At 47.3% G+C, this 22,749-nt stretch overlaps 1 protein-coding gene and 1 long non-coding RNA gene across 4 annotated transcripts in view; one reads left to right on the forward strand and one right to left on the reverse strand.

Annotated features, from left to right (window-relative positions):
- The window catches only part of HPSE2 (heparanase 2 (inactive)), a 106,958-nt gene that overhangs the window by 28,374 nt on the left and 55,835 nt on the right, over window positions 1-22,749 (reverse strand). For all 3 annotated transcript variants that reach the window (XM_086899518.1, XM_086899519.1, XM_086899517.1), the window contains 2 exons: window positions 7,525-7,698; window positions 6,816-6,987 (listed from right to left, as the gene is read on the reverse strand). In XM_086899518.1, the coding sequence (XP_086755644.1) occupies window positions 6,816-6,987; window positions 7,525-7,698 (346 nt within the window). The remainder of the gene's footprint in view (window positions 1-6,815; window positions 6,988-7,524; window positions 7,699-22,749) is intronic.
- On the forward strand, window positions 5,149-10,348 carry LOC147651877 (uncharacterized). Its single transcript, XR_015289751.1, has 2 exons — window positions 5,149-6,450; window positions 8,049-10,348. It is a non-coding gene; the product is annotated as an uncharacterized LOC147651877 (long non-coding RNA).

Raw genomic sequence — 22,749 nt, forward strand, 5'->3', positions numbered from 1 at the left:
CAGCATCCCGTGCCACCACTGCTACCTGTGGGGCCCTGCATTGAGCTAGGACTGAGAAAAACGTGATTCAGTGTTGCTCAGTGGCTCACACAGTTCACAGCTCTGTCCCAGAAATGGTTTTAGCACAAGGTGGGGCTCACTTCACAGGTCATGAATGGGCCGTGGGGACAAGGAGCAGGAGGGCTGCAACACCCCAGGATGGTTCTGATACCCAAACTCTGTATTGTGACACCATGGGTCAAATCTGACCTCTTCCAGAGCATCTCCCATAGCCACATCCCCCAGGACCACAACTTTCACTGTAGTGTTGGCAGATGTCTGAAACACATCTCCTGTCCTGATTCAATACTTGTCAGTCATGGAGCACCTACTGCAACCTTAAGTAAATTGCTCCCATGGTTAATTAGCCTCCAAGTACATTATTTCTCATTTGAGTGTGTCTGGATTCAGCTGCCAGCCTCTGGAACTTCCTCGGCTTATTCTTGATACATTAAAGAGACATTCACATTTGGAAATCTCTTTCCCATGCAGGTAATAGCAGATTTTCATCCTTTAAATTATATATATATAAAAAAAAGAAAAATAGCAAAAAGCAATGCTGTAACAAAGGATGCAGCTGCACAAGGAATCAAGTTGTTATTGCAGAGGCACCCAGGTGGTTTAACATCTAAATGACTCCTGAGTGCTGGACTTTACAAACATAGCTTATTTCATCTGCTACTCCCTGAAGAACTACAAAACACAGCCCCTACCCCACACATGCCCCAAATGTAGGAACCAGACTGGCCTGCCTGTGGTTGTGGCGGTGCTCTGGTGGATCCCTAGAGCAGGGTAGCAGATTTCTGGCCTTTGAGACAACAGTGATGGGTAGAAAAAACTTGATCTTGTGTCTCAGTTGGCTGGTGAGGGTCACTAAGGCCCAGGCTTCACTTACTGACCTCTTCAGGTTCCAGCAGCACAACTGAATACCTGTAGCAGAAAGAGCTACTAGACCCCACTAATGCCACATGCTGAAAAGCCTTTATCCTGTAGTGGATATTAATGAATTTCTTTCTGGGGAACAGAGTCTGGTGTGAACTAGGTATAAATCTGCAGATATATTGTATTCTCCATCTGCTCAGCATCACCTTTCTTCAACCAACCTGATCTGTGGTAGGGCTGCACGAGCCTTCCAGCAAAGAGGGCTTTATGTCCTTGGGGGGAGCTCAAGGAGTTAGGAAATAGGGACTTACCCACCTCTAGCCTCCACAACACCCTGTGACAATTACTTACACATTGCATACCATGTAAATAACCTTCCTCCTTCTTTACAAATCTTCCTTCCAAACTGCTTTCTGCACCGTGGACAATCCAGCCCATTCACAGGCTCTTGTGCCTCGGTAGCATTCCCTCTGAGCTGTCTCTCTTCTGAGCTGAAGAGGCATGGCCTGTTTAATCTCTTCTCATGTGAAGAAATCACACGCTATGCACATCCTCAGCTCCTCTCTGTAACATCCTGGTTCTATTTCATCTTTTCTGAGGTGAAATGACTAAGATTGTAGATCGTAATCAGAATGAAGGTACAGTGTGTACTTACATAGTGCCATAATCTCATCTATGTCTTTTCTTATCCATTTTGTTCTTCCTATATAGGTGACAATGATGCTGACATTCCAGAAATCAAATTAAGTTTCAGAAGCAACAACTATATTAACTCTTTCCTCCTACAAGAGCAGTAGCTAAATCTTTTGCTTATATCTCAGCTCCTTGACCCTGCTATATAACCAACTGCAAAATAAGTCATCACATCCTTCACACCTCATTTCAACGTATTTATGAATTGAAGTCACTCATAAGTTCAATGCTACCAGAGCTTGAGTTCATGCTACAGTGGCCTCCTCCTCCCTTTGTATCATTAATTTAAAGTTCTTTGTCTTGTGGCTTAAGTCTTTGCACAAAATTCTTACTCTGGATCTGCTGAGTGTCCTGGTACAGTTTGTGCCACCGGCCTTGTGGTAGCTTGTGTAATACAATATAACAAGGATATACTTTTTTTAAAAAGAAAGTCAAACAGCTGAAACAGCTTCTAAAAATGCAGTGTTTACAAGTCCCTTGTGTCAAATATGGCAGGAGTCCTTCTCAGCAAGAGGACGGGAAAAATGCCTACATTCATTCCTAAAATTCATCCAGAGTCCTTCCCTTTGCCAGGTACCACCTACTCCAGTTACTTATTTCTCCTTCTTACTTGAATTTAAACAAACAGGCTCTGTCTATACACTGTCTTTGGCTGCTGTTTGGATAAAAAACTAATGCCTGAACTGGCTGAGGCGTGCTGACCCACACAGACAGGCACAGCCCTCCTCATCCTCACGATGGCAGAGACATAAGGCAAGGGCAGTTAACATCAAAACACTACCAAAGTCTCTCCCATTTTTAGCACTTTGATTTTGCTTTGGTGGAAACCTGGTGTTCAACTTGTGCCATTTCATGAGCTATAAGCTACCAATTCTCTCTACCAGGCAAGTGTTAGAAACCTTGGCTTGGGGCTGATCTGGGGTGAAAGGAGCAGGGCTGAGGACTGAGTCAGGTATTAACCTGACCCCTACTTGGCTGCCCACAAATAACTAAGACATGTCCCCTCCCAGTCCTGGCATATCCACAGCTGACAGGGAGGAAGGGCTTCACCACCACTGACAAAAATGCTTCTTGAGCTTTATGGGCTCCTTATGGTTAAGTCTCCACAGGCTTTACAAACCAGGAGCTGGAGGCAGTAAAATCATGAAGGATGATACATTTTTGTGCAAGGGGAAGACTGACAATTTGGAACCTTTTCACCTACTTCTGCCACCTGGCTGGAGGTGCTGTGGCTCTGTGAGCACAGGGTGGATTTACAGTGGTGACTGCAGTAGCAAAAAGGGGCCAAGGGGGCTGGAAAGAGGGCAGAGAAAAAGCCAAGGAGCCACAAGATCTGGTGACTGAGATCTGTGGGATGAGGTATAGGGAAAGAGTGTAGCTCCAGACAAGAAAGATTTTCACTTTTCTGGTGACTCAGCAGTCTCAGGACCTAAACTGGCCACAGTTAGACTGGCCACATCAACAGCCAGTCTAGCATGAGCAAAAGTGCCTGCCAGCCCTTACCTTGCTGGCATTGCTGCAGCTCCTCTCATGGTGAGGTAACACACCAAACTTGTGAGTTACCAGTGCCAAAAACTGGGCTATGCCAGCTGAGGAACAATGGGTCATGAGAGCCCAGAGGCAAATCCACCCAGACACACCAGCCTAAGTTTTGTACCACATGTTCAGAGCTTTAGCACTCTTTAGCATCTCTCCTTCCTGATAGCTTTTCCTCATGTTTGTTCTCTTCCAGCACCAAATGGGCTATCCAGCCATGCATTAACCTTTGTCTTTGATTCCTGATCTGCTGTTAAAATCTATGTTAATTCCTTAGAATCCCATAATTTTTTTCCCAAGCAAATTCTGAGCAGTTCTGGGATTCCTGTACCCACAGACGCAGTAGGTAGCTAACATGGTCTGCTCTGCAACAGCTCAGGCTGCATGAATGGTCTAATTAACACCTCATCAAACTCAACTGAGGGTTGTGTCTGGAGAAATTCCCCCTTGCACCTGTGCATCCACAAGACACCATTTCTAGCCTCCTGCATAGCAGGTCCAGCCGCTGCAGCAGCTCTCCGCTGCAGAGCCCGTGCTTCCACCACCAGCAGCTGCACAGCTCCAGGCCCTGCCAGCCCAGGGTGACACCGATGGCTGTGGCTGCTCTGAGCCACTGCTCCGTGCAGGGTGCTGGAGGAGCTCAGGGGCGATAACTCAGCACTGGAGGGGTGCAAAGCTCAAGCTTCTGTGCTTCAGGCTCTCCTCCCCTCAGTACATCCCGCATCCAACACTGGGTAGTGCACAGCTGTCACCCAGCACAGCTCGGTGTCACCTGCCTAAGGACAGCCTCTGGACACACTGCACAACCTCCTACATGCTGCAAACTTTCGGGTGCCCAAACTGCCCGTTATTGTAGCAAACCCCAGAGAAAGGGGCACCTCAGGAGGGATTCAGTCCCATCCTGTCCTGGAGGACAGGCATAAGGATTTAGTCAGAAGAGCCTTGGAGGTGTTCAGCAGATACAAATACCCAATTCATGTTGACACTGACATTATTTCAGGACAAAATTTAAGCACAAAGAATAAGTTTAGTTTGGTTGCTTAAGGTAACATCTAAAAATAGACTAAAATGTTTGGAAAACAGAGCATGGAACAGGAAAATGTTACTCTAGTTAATACTTCACAGTGACTCTTTTCTCTGAGTGTTTTGGGACCTCAGGTATCCCCAAAGGCTTTCTCTGGAGAACATCTAATGCCAGTGTCTACTGCTGGAGAACACTCCCTGGGCTTCTCTGAGGTCTTCTGTCCCATTTCAGCTCATTTCCATTACTTCCTCTACCAAAACTCACTTACTCACTTTGTGTAACGCGGCACTGCCTGCCTGGCAGATGAATCCACCCATCTTTGCATCGGGGGTGTCATCTCACCCCTCCAGCCTTAGTTAACTCTTGATGCAAAATCTACCACTTGACACATCTCCTCCTACATTATTGACTTATGTTGTTCATCACATTCTTTTTTAAATAAGAGTAAAACTGCAAATTTCACATCATCAGGACTGTGAGCTGCATGCACTTCACTCGAGAGCCTTCAACCTACAGTGAGCACTATGTAGACCACTCATGGTGATCTACCAAGGCAGATGGCAGATTTGCCTTTGAGAGAACCTTCCTGAATTCCCTCTCCTCTCTCCTGCTTGCTGATTGTGTGTGGCTTGTTCAGGACCCTGAGAGGCATGTCCTGGCTGTGACAGCATCAGGCACATGCTGAGCCACATCCTGTGGACCAGTTCTGGATGCTGCTGTAGAAGACAGAGCTCTCGGTAGCACTAACCCACATATTGAAGAGACCTTGGGGAGCTACAGGGAATAAAGCTCAGGCTGTCAAAGAGCTTAGGCACTGGGGTTTATTTGTCTATCCTTTTGTAACTCCATGTCCAAATACTACAAATGAGCATTTAGCCCTTTGTCTTTGTGTAATCAGACTTGTCCCTCCTCTTTACGCCTTGCCTGGTAATAATGGGGTCTTTATGTGGAAAGACCAGCAGCTCTTTTCCCGCAGGACCCTGCAGGCTGTAAGGCCATGCAGGCACGTGCCGCTTGCTGTGAGCTGCAGACACCAGGATTTGGAGTGCAGGACACAACGTTTCTCCATGGGAGAGACAAAACTCTTTGAGCACCCATGGAACAGAGTCCTCCTGGAAGGCAGGGATGGCGGCAGAGAAAAGAAGACACATCTTGGAGAGCAGGCATGCTAATCAGTGCTTTTCCACACCAGTTGGGGGGTCTATGAAGAGCCCCCACCACCCCATCAGCAGGGCTGAAGCTCATACATACCTTCCCTTTCATTTGAGATGGGGTGTCTGCCATTATCTCCACCAGACTGCACACTACAGCCTTGCTCCCAGGGTTGCTGTCAGTCAAAGCACAGCCCAGCAACATTTAGCTGCTGGACCACCCTGGCCGTGCGACTTGGCTCTTCCGACCCCTCTTCCCTGGGACCCGGCTGCGGCGCACGAAGGGCAAACGCAGCAGTAGGACTTCCCTTTCTCTAATAGCTTCTTGGCTCTCATCCCCATTGTTTTCCTTACTCAGCCTGCTCCTCCCGGCGCTAATAGATTTCCTGCTGATCAAGGCTACTACAACATTTTGTAACTCCCCCTGCGCCGCTCCCACGCGCGGCACCAAACGCGGGCTCCGTCAGGAGATGCTCTCACGTGGCACTGGTGGCAGCCATGGTGTGGGTGCAGGGGCTGCTCCCCCACTTTGGTCAGTGGGAGGGATGCTGGCGTCGCAGCTGGTTCAACCAGCTTTATGGTCTCTTTGTGCTGCTGCAGCAGAGCTGAGAATCTGGCCCCGGCTCCCTCCCCGCCTGCTGGGGACTGCATCAGTGTGCTGTTTATTGTTTCTGCCAGATCATTCCTGCAGATGTTAATGAATGCTAGACCCAGCTTTGCTCCCAGCAGAGTCCCTTCCACACCTCCCCCTGCCCAGCCTTCTGCACTGGAGTTTCTGTTTACAGTCCTGCAGGGAATTTCCCTTCTGCCGCATGGTCTTCGAGCCACACAGACCCAACTCCTGCTGCCAGCAGGCTCCCACACCTCCCTGATTCCTGTAGCTGTCCAATGTCACCTCCAGGTGTCTGCATCCCTCTCTGTCACCATTCTTTCTCCACCTCTGGCCTTCCCAAACGAGAGACATGCCAATCCCCCTAGGAGGGAGAAGAGAGCTTGGCCAGTGAAGAAAGTCGCTACAGGTTCTTCCTCTGCACAGATGGAGAAAGCGCAGTGAGAAGAAATCACCGAATGGGAAGAGCAAGGCAATTTGTCCAGGAGGACTCAGAGATTATAACGTGCACATTGGTAAGTGGTGCCAGGACCCACATCCTGACCCTGCAGCCCTTGGGCTTGCAGCAGCCTGCATCCACACCACTGCATTTTCCTAACATCCCAGCAAGGTGGACACCTCAGCCTGCCTGTAATTGGGAAATGCTAGAAACGCTTGGGAGAGTGTTAATCATTCCATCCCAAAATCACACCAGGGACCTCTGCAGAACTTCAGTAGCACAGATGACCACGTCCCAAAGCCTCTGGTACTGTGGTGGCTCAGCCACACTCTCTGGAGGCTGTTGGACATTGGGAAGCCGAGGAGCAAGCCTTCCTGCTGCAAAGGACCCTGGTCTCAGGAGGGGTTTCTGAGCTCTTTTGATCAATGTAACACCACTTACCCTTCCAGGAAAGCAATGACATTCTTTCTGGGCCTTCCAATGTTTGGCCCATAGAGGTGTGCCCTGGAATAAGTGCGGATAAGTTGCAGCAGGCTTCTCAGCTGAGTGTAGTCCTTTCCCAGCTGGCTGCCATTCACCGAGCGGCCGATCAGTGTCCGATAGTTATTGGGCTCTGAGAAAATAAAAATAAACAAGCAAAACTTGTCAGCTCTGCTTCCTCCTCTGCTCTTCCAGAGACACACAGCTCACTCTGTCACACAGCTTGAGCTTTGCAGAGGACACAGGCAGCTCTGCAGAGCAGTGGAAGGAGACTTTGAGGAGTGGATGACAGCCACTGCCTGTTCTCCGTGCCCCTTTTGCTGTGTGCTGGGTGAAGGAGCAGTACCTTGGTGTCATGATCTTGTCCCCATAGGGTTGCTCTTCCCCTGGCACTGTGGCCATCATACAAGTCCCTACAGTAGCTGGCCTGGCCCCTCAGGACCAGCTGGACCCAGCAGCCAGGGCAGAAACACTTCATGTGCTTTATACCGACTGAGAGAAATGCCCAGCTAAGAGACACACACCAAGTCTTAGGGGTAGTGCTGCCTTACAGCCAGGGCCTTTAAATCCCTCTGAAAATACACTGGCAAAGCATCCTGGAAGCTACAAGTATCCTCTTCCTAAACTGAGTATCTTCCTGCTACAGCGGCTCTCCTGTTCCCACACTCACCATTGCCCAGCTCCCAGGAGATGTTGTATTTCTTGCTGGCACTGTACTTCAGCAGGCTGAGGGCATTGGAGCTGTTCCAGGAGTTGTTGGGATTTCGGCGCAAAGCATTCAGTGCAAAGATCAGGTGAAGGCCAGAGCAGTCAGCAAAGTTATAGAGTTTGTCTAGAGACCTGGCTGGGAAGAAACAAAAAACAGTTTGTAATTCAAAGGAAAGTGAGTTCCAGGGGGGTTCAAAAGATCCTGCTGTCCATCATACTTTGCCTTCTATGTAGGATGAGCCAGGGTCAAATGCCATCCCCACGACATCTGTAACCGCTGAAAGGCACCTGACCTTTGAAACCCCGATAGGATTCCAGGTGTGGGTTCATCTCCTTCCAGCATGAAACTTGGATGCTCTCCACCTCTGTGTCAGAGCTGGGGCCATGTTACCAGAAACAAGTGACTTTATAACATCGCTTTTCATCTGCTCTTGGCAGGGAAAGCTTGACCTTTCCTGTGCTTATTCTGCCTTGCATCTCTTTCAGAGCAGATCCCTGCAGTGTCTGGGGAGCGGACGAGGAAGTCACCGTCCTGGAGCTGCCACCTCTCCTGCACCCCACAACAGCCTGGTCTTTGCTCTGCAGCCCCAGTGCAGTAACCCAATCCTAGCAATTAGCAGGTACAGGCCCCCTGCACTGTGCACATGGCTGACATCTGTCCTGCACACAGAGTGGAGCTTTGTGTCAGTCCCCTGAGCCTCGGGAGAGAGGGGCTCCCTGCCTAGTGACAGCCTGGCCAAACCCTGCTGCCAGCAGGCCCTCCCAGGGTGCTGGAGGCTTTATAGGATCTGTGTCCTATCTGCTGGCCCCAAATCTGCCTGGATGGCATCTCCCTGTACTGTGGCCTCGATGAGCAGTGGTGTCCAGCAGCAACAGGAGAAACCAAAGAAAGAGCTGACCCACTATTTAGGGAGGTGTGACATTAGCACGAGGCAGAGAGACAAAACACTTAATGCCCTTTTTTTCTGAAGACTTCCCTAAAAACTCAACAGCAATCAAATTGCTGATGAAGCTAATGCCAGTGTTAGCAGGATACAAACACACATGACAGCAAGAGGAGATTTGGTTAGGGAGCAATTAGATAACTGTGGTGTTTTCAATCATCCTTGCCTGTTGAATTGCATCCCAGGACACTCAGCAAGCTTCCTGAAGCAGCCTTGGAGATACAACCACTTAACTGTGAGGAGCCACCGGGGATATGGAGGTTCCAGGGGGCCAGGGAGGGCAGACTGTAGGCTCCACTTTCAGAAGAGGGGAAGGAGACACTTGGGAATTACAGAGTAGGCAGACTGGCTTCAGGTCCCAGAAAAACACTTGGACAAATAACCAAGTTGCTTGTCAGCACTTACAAAATATAAGGAGATGATCAACAGCCACAGGAAAGTGCCAAGAACAAATCACACTGAAGCAATCTACTGACAGGAGAGCAGAGCTTGCGGGCAGCCCTTTAGGTCTTATACCTTGATGGGGTCTGAGGCTTTGTACACAAAGGATTGCACACAGTATTCTCTCCAGAAACTGAGGTAACCCTTATCTAGACTGAACTGCAGAAATATGCACACCTAGGTCAGCTCCCAGTAATTTGTTCTTACAGTGAAGGGTCTAGGCAGCCTGCTCTGGGTCTATTTGCACATTGCCAAAAAAAGTAGGGAAAAAAGGAGCAGAGGATACATCAGACTTGCCATGGCACCAGGGTGATAGCATGCACCACCTTTGCCAAGGGAGATGAAGAGGATGTAGGGAAGGCCACCACACACTAAGGGAATTGCTCTAAGCCCAGCAGTGATGCTCCAGGATTTCCTGTAGCCATGCTGCCCACCTGAGGTACAAGTGAAACACTGACAAGAGGGAGCTGCTCACTCCTCGTGAGATAAGCTGTTCTCTATATGTCTGCATTTATTCTGTTGCCTTTCCTGGTCACTGAAAACTTCAGTGAATACAGAGCCAGCTCAGAGGTCTGAGAAGAATAAATTTATTTTAGAAGTAAAGTTTTAAGGAGGGTCTGGGAAATAAGCTAACTGAACAGCTAACATTTAATGCAACACAGCAAAGTTATGGAAAGAAGAATGCAAAACCGTGGAAGAGAAATTCTTAATCCCTTTCACAACCTTTTTCAAAATGCTACTGGTTGTTTGAGTGAAAAGTAGCTGAATTAGATTAATCTAATGTATTCATCCCAGTGGTTCAGCCACATTAGCTGTTTTTCTGGATGTTTAGTGAATTAGAGACAGATACAGTTACTTATTACTGATTCACTTCAGACCCACAGGCAAAAAGCTGCACTTGAAATGAGACTCCTATAAAGAGGAGAAGATAGACACCCAAATGGCAAATCAGAATAGCAAAAAAGGTGTTACCTGCAGTTCCCCTGTTAGAAATGAAACCTTTTCACTGGCACAAAACAGCTGTACTACAAAAGGGGATTTGGTTCATGTTTAGGAGCCACTGCAGAAGACTGGGAATTGATTTTCCATGCATCCATGAGAGGAAACAAGACGTCTGTTTATCCCAACACAGGGCCTGCCACTGTGAAATTATATTTTCCCCATGACACTTATTTTGTTTCCGTGCGCCTGGACGCAGAGATGCCACGTGTATTTCATGTTCTGCCACGACTTTCCAAGCTGGAAACCTCAGCAATCAGGGGAGTGAGCTAGGAGAAACACACAGATGTCTGGGGTTCCGTCCTGCACGTTTCCAGTGGTCTCTGAGGACAGAAGGCCCTATAGCCTACACTGAAGCTACAAAGGGCAGAAAAGTACTAATAAACCTATCTCTGCATCACACCAGATTGTTAAAACAGCCTCTCTTGATATCAAGACTAGCAGGTACTGAATCCACTTTCTGCCTTCATTCTTGGCAACTGTCTTGGGAGAGTGCAAACTTGGAAGCACCAGTCAGTGACCCTGGCAGGGTTTTGATGATCAGTTTGCACAAGCTAGCAAACCATTAGTGGTTAAAAGGCATGTCTCTCACCTCTGAGATGATTGCCTGAAAAACTGGACACCTTCATTGCAGACAGCTGCAGTTAGATGACAAGAACACCATCATGCAGTGTATGACAGCAGTGTGCTTAAGTGGCCAAGGAGGCCAATGGCATCCTCGCTTGTGTCAGCAACAGTGTGGCCAGCAGGAGCAGGGCAGTGATTGTCCCCCTGTCCTCAGCACTGGTGATGCTGCACCTTGAGTGCTGTGTTCAGTTTTGGGCCCCTCACTATGAGAAAGATGTGGTGCTGGAGCATGTCCAGAGAGGGACAGAAAAGCTGGGGAAGGGTCTGGAGCACAAGTCTTGTGAGAAGCAGATGAAGGAGATGGGGGTATCCAGCCTGAAGAAAAGGAGGCTCAGGGGAGACCTTATCACTCTTTACCAACTACCTGAGAGGAGGTTGTGAGGTGGGGGTTGGCCTCTTCTCCCAAGCAATAAGGGATAGGACAAGAGGAAAGAGCCTTACGTTGTGCCAGGGAACATTTAGATTGGATACAAGAAAAAATTCTTCACCAAAAGCATTATCAAGCATTGGAACAGCCTGTCCAGGGAAGTGGTCTAATCACTATCCCTGGAGATATTTAAAAGATGTGTAGGTACGGCACTTAGGGACATAGTTAAGTGATGGAGTTGGCAGTATTAGGATAATGGTTGGACTGAATGATCTTAGAGGCCTTTTTCAAACCAAATGATTCTATGGATGGCTAAAGCACAAAAAGAAGCCTATTTAGAAGACTTTGAGTGATGTCCAGTCCTCCATATGTACAAATAAGGCCATAAGAAAATGCTATAAATATTTTACTGCCATGACTAGGGATGGCAACATTACTTTTGAGTAATGAGAACAGGAAGAATTGCAGTATTATTAACAGCTGGCTAAAACTCACTTTGAATTCTGGATAATTGCACTGTTTTTTCTTCATCAAACAAAGAAAATCATACAGGAATTTAACCTTTCCCCAGCTAACAGATCATTAGGCAAGGCTTTCACAAAGCACTTCAATAGAAAAAGCCATTGTCATACCAGAATGAATCTTAATAGAGCAGAACTAGATTTATAAGATGTTCTCCCTGCTCCTTCTCCCCCTCTGCCCAGTGCAGAGATGCACATGCTCAGCACTCACGTGCCACTTGAGCTCAGCAAGAAGGAATAACGAAAAAAAATAAATAAAAAAAAAAAGTTCAAGGATGCTGGGAATCAGCTTCTTCCATTTATAAAGCTCATGTTGTTGGAGTGAGGCTGCCTGAGGCAGCAAAGCCCCGTGCTCTATCCCCTCACACCCAGCAGCAGTGCTGGTGTGGGGGGTGCTGGCTGGGTGCCTTGGTGGGTTTGGGACAAGCAGCAACCAGTATTCAGAGACAGAGGCACAAAAATTAAATCAGAAGATATTTGTGATTTCTCAAACTTTTAAATTATTGGTTGCAGAGGCTTGAACTCATCTAGGGAGTGAACACAGCCTGACAATGCATGGCTGGGTGGCCACCAGCGAAGATCTGCCCAGTTGAAGTCCTGCCCTCAGATGAAGTTCTGCACAGAAATTAAAGCTTTTAGCTGCTTGTATTGATCTCATACCCTGCACTGAGAGAGACAAACAATTTCAAAATGCAGAAGGTGTCTGTGAAACCACAAATGATGGTGGGGTTCAAGGGACAAGTACATCCTTTGGGATTCTTTCCCATTATTCTTCTTTTTATACAAGGCTAAATTTTAATGTTTTCTGAAAGATGGATGGTACTTAACTCTGTAGCATGCCAACACAAAATCTGAGGCACATTAAAATATCTCTGGCAGTTTAAAATAATTGGAAAGATTTTCCAGTTGTAGTTACTGAATTAAACATTATACTAGAGACTTCATAAAGAGCACAGTATTGACTGCTGTTTGGTAAGAGGGACAGTTCAAGAATCTCTGGGTTTGAAAGTCTTCCACATTTTTTATTCTGCTCCAGGAATTTTGCTTTGGCAGAATGTAGCATGAAGAGTGGAAATTCATGTGTACACTGAGATGGAAGCTGGGATCAGTCAGTGGGCTGAGGGGTGGCAGGATATGGCACAGTGTGCCAGGGGCTTTTGTAACTCTGGGAAGGCAAGCAGAAGGATGGGAAAGAAGAGCCTGTTCCCCCTCTGTCCCCACCACTCACCATGTCCATCTCTTGCACGTACAGAGTTTGCAAGCACCAAGGAGGGTGAGACGAGAGCTGAGCATGGGGTGGGGGCAGGACACAGCACAATTCCCAAATCCACAGGTTAGCTGAGAGACCAATCCAATGAACAACAGATGAACCCCCCAGTGGGTAAAGCAAAGAAATGTAGCTCTAGAAATAACAATTTCAACTAATGACAGATATTGCTCAACTCTGTGTTCTCCATAAATTCTGAGCAAGTCTGGAGCGTCCCGGCACACAGCTCCTGGTGCCAGCAGTGAAGCCAGCAGCATCCCCTGCCCCTTGAGCACCCCAGAGGAGATAGCAGAGCAGTGGGATTGGGAAAGACCTGGCAAAGAGAAGCCCAAAGAGAAGTTTACAGGGAGGGGGCAGAAAGGGCAGTACAGGCTGTTCAAGCTAGAGATGAGTAAGATGGCTGGTCAGAGCAATGAATGGAAAAAGAAAGATATTCCCACTTACAGAAGAACAAGTGGGTACATGGAAAATTTATTTACTAACAAATTTGCACCATGGTCAGCTGAATCCCATTTGCTGTCTCTCTTGCATTGAAAATCCTCATAAAACCACTTGTGTGTGGCAAGGACTTGGTGTTTTCATAGCAAATAAATAGGAATCAGAAGACACGCAACAGACAATTAGAATATCTCCAGACCCATGGGACAGGTCTGCAACACTGGGTTGAAATCTTCCAGTGGATTGCATCCCCAATCACAACAGGGGGTGACCAGAATCCCCCATCCACAATCTGCACAGTTAGAGCACCAAAGATCAGCCTTCACCATCACTGCAAATTCAGAGGCAAAGCAACATCCCACACTGTCCGTATGCACTGTAACATCCAGCTTGACCCACCGGATCACGGGAAGATTTTCCTATCATAGCTGCATGCTAAGCCACTCCTTCAAAGTTGTTGCTTAATAAGAATTTTAGTGATTTTAATGCTACCAAGAAACCCACACAGTTGCTGGAAACTGCATTCTAATGATGGCCATCCCAGCTGGGAAGCTGTTTGGTTTTAATTCAGTTTTCTGAAGCATTTTGCCGTGCAGTAAAACCACACTGTATAAAGATGCTGAAGAATTCCTGGGCAAAATTGCTGTCTGGAGGGAAAAATTTGCTTGCCTCGGATACACATTTCACCTGAAATGATCTCTCTACCTGGTCAGGCTCCTAATGCCCTCCAAAGAGGACGGAGGTTTTCAGAACTGCCCCTTGCTCTCCTTTACCTGCCAGGATCTCCTATTGCTCCAAGGCAAGGTGCAACGTTGGAGGTCTGTTCTGAGTGACAAGAAGTGCTTTGGCAGAGCCTAATGGTGCTACAGAAAAGGGATCTAGTTTAATCCCATCTGAAGAATACCTGAAAGTTGGAGGAACTGGCTTTGATACTGCCAGCCAGCAAAGAAATGCTGCGTACTGTGCGTTAATGAGAACCTGGATTTTATATCCAGCTGGAGGACAGATGGGGGATCTGGGGCTATTCCCTTCAGAGTATCAAGGGGGCCTTTTTCCAAGGGAATTGTCATCATCCCTGGTCTTTAAGCAGTTGAACATCGACCCTCGATATTCATTCAAGTCCTTAACTAGATTTTTCGTTTCACTGCCAGTGCAGAGGTGATTATGCTGACCACGTGAACAAGGTTTAGTCCTTAACACCGCCCCGCAGAAATAGCAGTCTGGGGGCTTGGTGTCAATCTCTTGCCAATAAGGAGCTTGGCTGGCAGCCATGGATTGTGGGCTGAGTTCCCAGCTGGCATATAACTTGGAAGACAACCACGAGGTCTGGGTTCAATATCCAATTGCTAAGGAGTCTGGCTGACAGCCTCATTTTGTGGAATGAATCCCAAATTAATATAATTCTTTTGATACCAGACAAGGGGCATGGCCTGTTTCCAAATGCTCTGAGGGCTCAGATAAAAGCCATAGGCATTGGGTTCAGTGTGTAAAATGGTATCAAGGTTGGATAACAGTCAGGATTGGGCTTAATCCTCAGATGGTGAGAAAAAGGAATGAGCCCTGAGCTCTGTCTTCATGCAAAAAAAGAGAGCTCAAATGAGCAGAATAGCTCTGTTTTCAATCCTTGCGTGGTAAAGAGCTCACAGGACAGTAATGGTTTCTAGGAACAAGTGCAAATTGACATGGAGCTTCAGAAGAGATGTGGGATCTGGGTTCAATCTTCAAGTGCTGTAAAGCTCAGATAATGGCCAGAGGGGCAATTTCCAAACCCTCTGTTCCAGTCTAGTGTCTGGGAAGAAACCAGGATCATATTACAGCTAAGAAAGCTGTTTTCTCCTGCTGCATAACTTAAGGTATTTTCCTTTTTGGATTGGGATGAATCCAGCATCTACTAAAGTTTCAGAGGGAAATGGAGGTGAGCAGGGAGAGTGCTACATGTTTGAGTGGAGCAGAAGAACAGAGCAAGGGAAAATAAGACTGTGAGCACCACCTGCTCTTCCACATCTTCTTGGCCACCCCAGATCACTGGATCTGAGCCATGGAAATTGCTCCAGGGAAAACCTGGGTACAGTTCTTCAGCAACCTCAGTGCTCAGCAGTGCCTGCACTTCTGAGTGCCCTTGGGGCCTCTGTGGGAGGCAGCTTGTCCTGTCAAGAGACGGTGACAGCCTGCGTGGCAATTCCATCTCACTGACACCGGTGGGAAACAGCGTGTGCAGCACTGAGTCGTCAGCAGCCTGCTTGAGTCATTCCATTTTGGATAAAGGAATGCAAATAAAATGAGCAGAAAGTATTCAAATATTACTTTGTCCAGGCATTTAAAGCTGGTCTTTTACATAGGAGAAGGAGCAGAGGATGAGGTTTTATCAAAAGCTCTATATTGATCCTGTGAAAAGCTTCAAATTTGATAGAGCTATCTTCCTACTCTTGAGGAAATTTTAAAAATCAAATTCCAGTCTCTGTGACTGTCAGCTTGAGCTACAAAATCCAGATAGGATGGACCACATCAGACAGGGCCTGTTCTGTGACTGCTGCTACAACAGGCTGTGGATTGTGAGCCTGACCTGCAGTTAGCCAGACTCCTGAGCAGTGACAGCAGGCTTGGGGTAAAACCCCCCAAAACCACTTCTCGGTGTGGGAGCTGTCCATTCCTAATGACCAGGGGTGCTGGAGAAGCTCTGTTGGCACCATCCCCTGCACAGGTGCTGGACACAGCCCCGTGTTTTGCTCTTCACCCTGTGCAAAGCCGTGACTCTGGGGATGGGCTGCCCCAGCACCACAGAGCTGCCTTCCTCCAGGCTTTACCTATGCACGTGGAGGGAGCAAACCTGCCAGGGAACACGGCTGCAGACATAACCCAGCTCCACTGCCAGACCTTTGCTGACAGAATGACTGTTTTATATGGCTGTAAGAACAGCTATAAGCGCAGCTGTCTGAAAAGCAACAAAATCTATGATGTGTGTTTCTAAACCCAATGACAGCTGGCAGTGCTGCGCTGCAGCTCATTTCTTCTTTTACACGGTTTAGTTAAAACACTTTTCTGGGATCACTGTGATTTATCAACAAACAGCAGTTTCTGGAACAATTTAAAAGCATTCCCAAATAGGTAAGAAGTGGTCAGCTCCTCAAGCACTCAGCAAGCTCCCAAATGGCAGGCAGCTAGAGATGGACAGGGATGGCTGATGGGAGGACCGAGAGCCCTCCCTGGCCACCTCACAGGGAGGACAGGGCTGGGAATCCCTCTGGGATGGAGAGGGTTGAGGCAGGGCTGCCTGGGCAGCTGCACAGCATTACCCACGGATGGGAGAATGATGATTTATAGAGTTTAAAGCTGGCTTCAGGTGCAAACATGAGCCATTTCTGTGCTGCCAGGAGAAGTGACTTGCTCCTTGCACAGGGCTGCTCCCTAGCCACATGGAGGGGACCTCCTGTAACTGAGCCTGGCCTCTCAGGCACGGGAAACCCTGTGCAGCACAAACCCACAGAAGTACATACAAGGCAATGCCATAGCTCTCTCTTCAGCTGGATGCTGAAACACAAGGCAGAGAGAGAAGGGGAGTACTGTACTGTGCCTGTCCCCACACTCACCTCCTCCTGCCAGCTGTAGGGCAGATCACAACAGCCATGACAGGAACCCACAGAACCCCGTGCATCACTTGCTGCTCGGACAAAATGCATCCACACTGCTCTTTCAAGCTGCCACAGTTGCAAGGCAGAGGTTTTCTTTTGAAATACTTTTTTTAGCAGCACCCAAAGCACTAACAGTGCAGCAAGAGGGTAGATGTTTCCAGCACTTCCCCGCAAAAAGCAAGCTGGGCGGCACAGGCTGCGCAGCACCTTGTACAGATATTGCATGGCTAAACAGGAATGAAAGATGCACAGGTACAAAGCATGATTTTAACGTGCTCATTTAATCTCAGTAAAATGCTTAGCCCAGGTAGGCTGTGCATCCAGCTCACCAGTCCCCTTCAGCCCAGCCAGCAGCTCCCATACTTCATTTTTTGCTGCCTAAACTGCTGTCACGTGGCAGACACATGGCTGGATTCAGAAGAGCCTCACGCAGGGATGCAAGCCAGATCCACCCCACAGCATCCCTGGAGCCACAGAAGGAGCAGAGCCGTGTACCAGGCCCTTTGCCTCCCACCCCCCAGATCTCTGGCTGCTCCAGAGCAGGGTGACATTGATCAGTCATGCAAGGAGGCTGAACTACCACATCGGGAACAAATTCAAACCGAGGACTTTAGTGTTGCCAAACCCCAACATTCAAAAATCATGAGTCAAACTCACAAAAATCATGGGACTGGCTCAAGAAACCTGGTTTTAAGATAATTTTCATTGCCTGTTGTTTTCAAAAATTTGGGGTGCCTTTATAAGATGTTTTTGAGCTCTTGTACTACCAGGAGAGTTGAAATCTGGCTTGTTTTTATTATTCCTTTTAGGCAGTTGATGTGCAGCAAAACAAGCAGTTTACAAGTTGTTTGACCGCCTTTCCCATGGGCGGGGAGTGCAGCTGGTGGCCAGGGATGGCAGGGGCACTCCTGAAGTCCCTGAGCGCCGGGTGCTGCAGCAGAAACGCTGCTAAACAGGGATCTGGCCATCCCCTCTTACAATCCCTAGCCATCGGGGAGCAAACCCAGAATCCACAGAGATCAGGTGCTGCCTTTTGTGGGTGTGAGTCAATGTTTCCTATGGTGCAAGGAGCCGTAGGAATGGTGTGCTGCTGAACCCGCCTGTCCCGGTGCTGGCACATCCTCTCCTGCCTGCTGACCCCGCTCTCGCCATCGCCTGTCCCTGGCTGTTCCTGCTCAGAGGAGCAGCTGACATCCCTGGGAGGAAGAGGGAGTTGACTACGTCTCTTCGCACACTTTGTGAACTGGGCATCTGGTATTTTTCAAAACTCTGAAACATTTTAACTGAAAACTGTCTTTAAAAAAAAAAAATTATTAAAAAAAAAAAAAAGAACACCCAAAACCCCAACCAAAAAAACAACACATAAAACCGGAAATGTTTCAATCTGAAATCCTTAATTAAAACCACACTCTTTAGTACATAAAGAAGGAAGTTAAAACAGAAATGTACTTTTGCACATTACAGACAGCATTATAATAAACACAGAGCTCTGCCAAGAAAGAGGCATTTTCAAGGCCAAAATAGATGCCTCCAGCTGCACTTGGATAATGTCAGAGGGCCCGTCTGCAGTGTCGAGTGTGGCTGCATTTGAACACAACAGCGACCGACCAAGCCTGGCGGGTGAGGAACATGGCAATTACCAGTGCAGACTGCAAGGACCACAACCCACTGGGGTCAGAGCTCCACCGATTCCCACAGATCCCAGACCCGGCTCTTAATCTGTAAAATATTTGAAGGAACTGGCCCTGGCTCTCTCTGCTCCTCTGGGCTCACAGATATGGCTCAGCTGGAGGGACCCGGTTTGGCAGGAGCTCTCCCCGGCTAATCTTTGGGGGAATCTTGTACCAAAGCACACAGGGTGGAGTCTGAACCTGATTTTGGAGGCACAGATGAATGGCTGGAAAAGGCCAGCATCGTTAGCGTGATGGCCTGCACCAGGCAGCCTGGGACACACATGTGGAGCGCACAAGTCAAACCCAGTCCCTCAGCAGGACAGATCAGATATTTTATAAAGGTACCGACTGTCAGCTTAAAATCTGCTGCAGTTATGGAAACCAGCTTACACCTATGTGAAATTTTGCAGTTATTTAGCACCCATGGTCAAAATAGGCATCTGGCTTTGAGCCCAAACTTACCTGTTTTGGCTTTCTAGTGACTGGATCTTGCTATACTCCTGCCCTGTTAGGTTTTCAGTTTCTTGTGGATAGCTCAAGATTAAGCCTCCACTAAAGGCTTAAAGGCTTAAAGCCTCCACTCAAGGTCAAGCCTCCTCTAAACACGCTTTCATTGAGCTGTATTTGTTGCAGGTCTTCAGCATCTTCACAGTAATGCAAGACATTCCAAGCTTCCAATCAACTCTTTGCTGTCCTACAAGCCTTCCCAAGCCGTCAATAAACCACTGCTACGTGGGGCATTTAGGATCTCATGAACCAATTGATTTGCTGTGAGAGGACTGGTCTGTTCAGACTCCTTCTCCTCTTCACCAGCTGCAGAGCCAAAGCAGCCTTGTCTGCACATAAGTGCCAGGAGAACAAACAAGACACATTTAAACAACTACAGCAATTAGCCTCGCACATGCTTCATGGAGAGATTGTTGGAGGGGAATGCTGATGTGAAATGATGTCACCTGCTTCGGAAAGAGAAGAAGGAAATAGGAGGGTTGATTGGTTGATTGAGAGGTGAGAAACAGGCTCTGTGCATGTCTCCAGAGACCAAGATAAATAAAAGGAGCACAGAAGATGTCCCAAAAAACTTCATTAATAACAAACAGAACACAGAGGACATATTTTTGAGTGTCTGACTAAAGCAGCTAAAATAACTGGAGTTTGTAGGAACTGGTAATTTTAATTACCATGTTATCTGCTAAAGACAGAGCAGGGCAGGTCCCAGACACTCCAGGCTGTTGGAATGCATGAGGAAAAGTTGCTCTGGAGAAGGGAAAGTAACAGGGGAGGGGATGTTTATTACTTGAATATTATTGATATAGGAAGTTGATTAATAGTCCAAAAACGGGAGTAAATTTGAGTGCAAGTGGTTACAAAACCAAAAAGCCCAGCAATTTATGGCAGTGAAGGAATAAGAAAAACGGATTAAAGATAATGTTTTTAAAAAAAGCAAATTTGAACAAATTCAGGGCACAGGTCAAGAGGATCTCTGGGGAAGGGAGTTTAAGACAGCATTTCCCAACCAGTGAGCCATGGAGAGGCAACAGCTGTGCTGTGGGTCAGGGGAGAGAGCAACAGAAAGAACAGCAGGAAAATACCCTGCAAATACATACAAATAAGAGGAAGAAAGAGGAAAATATAAATTGGTAACTCTGTGCAAAAGACAGATTGACATAGAAACAGATCTTTTCTTTAGTTTTCATTGAGACAATTAATTGTGACATGACTGTTAGCTACATTAATCTGAAGTGTGAAAGAGCAGCAGACCTGAAGAAGGACAGAACAAATGAAAGACCACTTAGGAAACCCAAACCACAGAAGTGCTTAGTAATTGCTATGAAGTCTGTGTCAAATTGTTTTGCCAAACACCGAAGATTCATATGTATTCAATAAATACCTTTTCTGCATTTTTCACCCAGAATTTTGCCAGTGTCAGCATGCCCTCTTACAAGAATTTTGTATTTTGCTGAAGTGGTTTTACTCCTGGTACACTGGAAGTGTATTTATTGCTTTACCCCCCTGGGCACAGATGCATCCCCAATACTCCCAGCTTGTGCAGTGGAGGTGTCACCTGAGCAGGTTCATCCTTTCAAGGGAGGAACACAGTGATGACTCACAGTGATGTAAGTATCCAAAGAGCCTTGGGTGAACTCCCTTGAATCTCCACACCTCTTTATATTCCTGGACAACAACCCAAAGCCAGCCCAGTCCCATGGATCAACGCTGCAGGTATGTGGACTTGGATGGAATGGAAGTTAAATTTCACAGCAATCATGCTGCAGGCACTGCTGCCACATGGCTCCTCCGCTCTGGCTGGCACATCCATGGTTGCTGTAGTGGTGGGGAGGGTGCTTACACAGCCTGCCAGGACAGCAGCTCCCAAGTACCATCCATTAATGGTATCAGGCCTAGAGCTGGCTGTCAAAACCAGGGGGAGTCGCGGAGGCAGGAGAGGCAGGGGAGAGCACGACTCGCTCGTGGTATGTGGGACTTGGCTAAACACACAGCAAAAGGCTGTGCTGTGAGTTACTCCACTCACAGAATGGATTTGGATGTCAGATGTCAGCTCTTCTCACGAGCAGATCCTCTGCGTGGCTTTTAATACATATGTGTACCCAACTGCTGGGAGACCTACAGCACTGCCCTCCCTCCTGCTCCCCTCTTAGTACTGAAACACAAATCCTTCAACTGAAAATACATCAAACTCTGGAGCTGAAGAGTCATACTAAAATCGAGTATATGAAGTGCTGGTTTAAGCTAATGGTGTCATTGGCTTGCCTTCTGGGAGAGGGATCTGAGGTTTTTGCAATATACTTGTCAGACTTTTCAACTCATTCAGCTAAACAAATAACCACCGTTAAACCTCTGAAAGGGATTCTGCCCCCAGCCAGAGGAGACAGCCTTCTGAGACAATTCTTGGGGATAAAGGTTGATCTAAAAAAGTAGAATTTCTCAGGGCTTAACTGACTATCTCACTGGTTAAGTAAATGGTTTTCTTTCTGGGTATGTCATGATCTCTGCTGAAAAATAAATTCATGGAGAATATTAAAATCAACTTATTAAAATAAACCCCCCCTCATACTCCTTGGCAGTCTCTAATTAAATAATTCTACCTGAAAATCCCATCGACTCAGATTACTTATGGGATATGCCCACTGACTCCCACCTTTGGTAAATGGGAACCATGTGGGCAGCATTAGGAGAGGGAAGTGCAAGAAAAGGTGAGCCCAGTGAAAGGCAGATGGACACACTGTGGCATGCTGGGGAAGATTAAAGGGAGACACCAAAGGAGGGATGAAAGCTTCTAACAGTGGAGAACAGGAAATTTTCTGTGTCTGAGGAAGGTTATAGGCTTGCTCTGAGCAGGAAGGAAGGTGCTAGCAGCTGGAAGAAAAGACTAAGTCTTGTCCTGAGAGGAAATGCTACAAAAGCATTTACTTTCCAGATTAGCAATGACCTTGGTTCATTTACTGCTGAGACTGTGGATGTTGGAAGCCTCATCCTGCAAAATGTGGCTCGTTGTGCATTATTGTACAGCTGACAAATGCTTCGCGTTCTGAACTGGGAAATATGCTCACAGCACTCAGAAATGACTCAACAGATTCTCACTCGGATTTCAGGTCATCTCTTCAAACCCTCAGTCTGAAACCTTAGCATAAGAAATTCCTATTTAAAGAGAGGTGATAGGATAAAATTATAAAAGCTCAAACCACAGACCAAGGGTTCCACATGATCTCGTGCTGTGTCAGCACCAGGGGGACAAACAGGGCAAGCATCTGGACACCAGGAGGACAAGTCACTAGGATCACCTCCTGGAGAGAAAACAGAGAGACAGAGGGTGCCCAGGATGAAAGCAGCAAACTTGGGCAGCCTCAGTCTCTTCCCAGCAGCACTGACCAGATCTGGTGGTGATGTGCTGCTGTGCAACACAACAGCTTTGATCACAAAGACTGATGGCAATGAAGAAGCATATATCTCTAGTGATTAAGGGAGGAATGTGAAATATTTTATGCACATGTGTGTAGAAACAGGCTCTATCTTTCTAGGGCACTTTTGGCCATCCAATCAACAAAGGCACAAAGGCACAAAAGCACTTGTGTTTGAAGAGGTGGCAGCAGCAGGGAGAAATTTGTTGGGCTGATCAACTAGGCCCGAGCTGATCATGATTTCTTTCAGCTGAATTTTAGTGGTACTCCAGTGATGACAAATCCTGGGATGGCAAAGACAACATAAGCCCACAACTATCAGAGGATCTGGAAAACCTAGTTAGCTTCTGGTGTCTGTTCACTC

Source organism: Cyanistes caeruleus, chromosome 8, assembly GCF_971803275.1.
Source record: "Cyanistes caeruleus chromosome 8, bCyaCae1.hap1.1, whole genome shotgun sequence".
NCBI lineage: Eukaryota > Metazoa > Chordata > Aves > Passeriformes > Paridae > Cyanistes > Cyanistes caeruleus.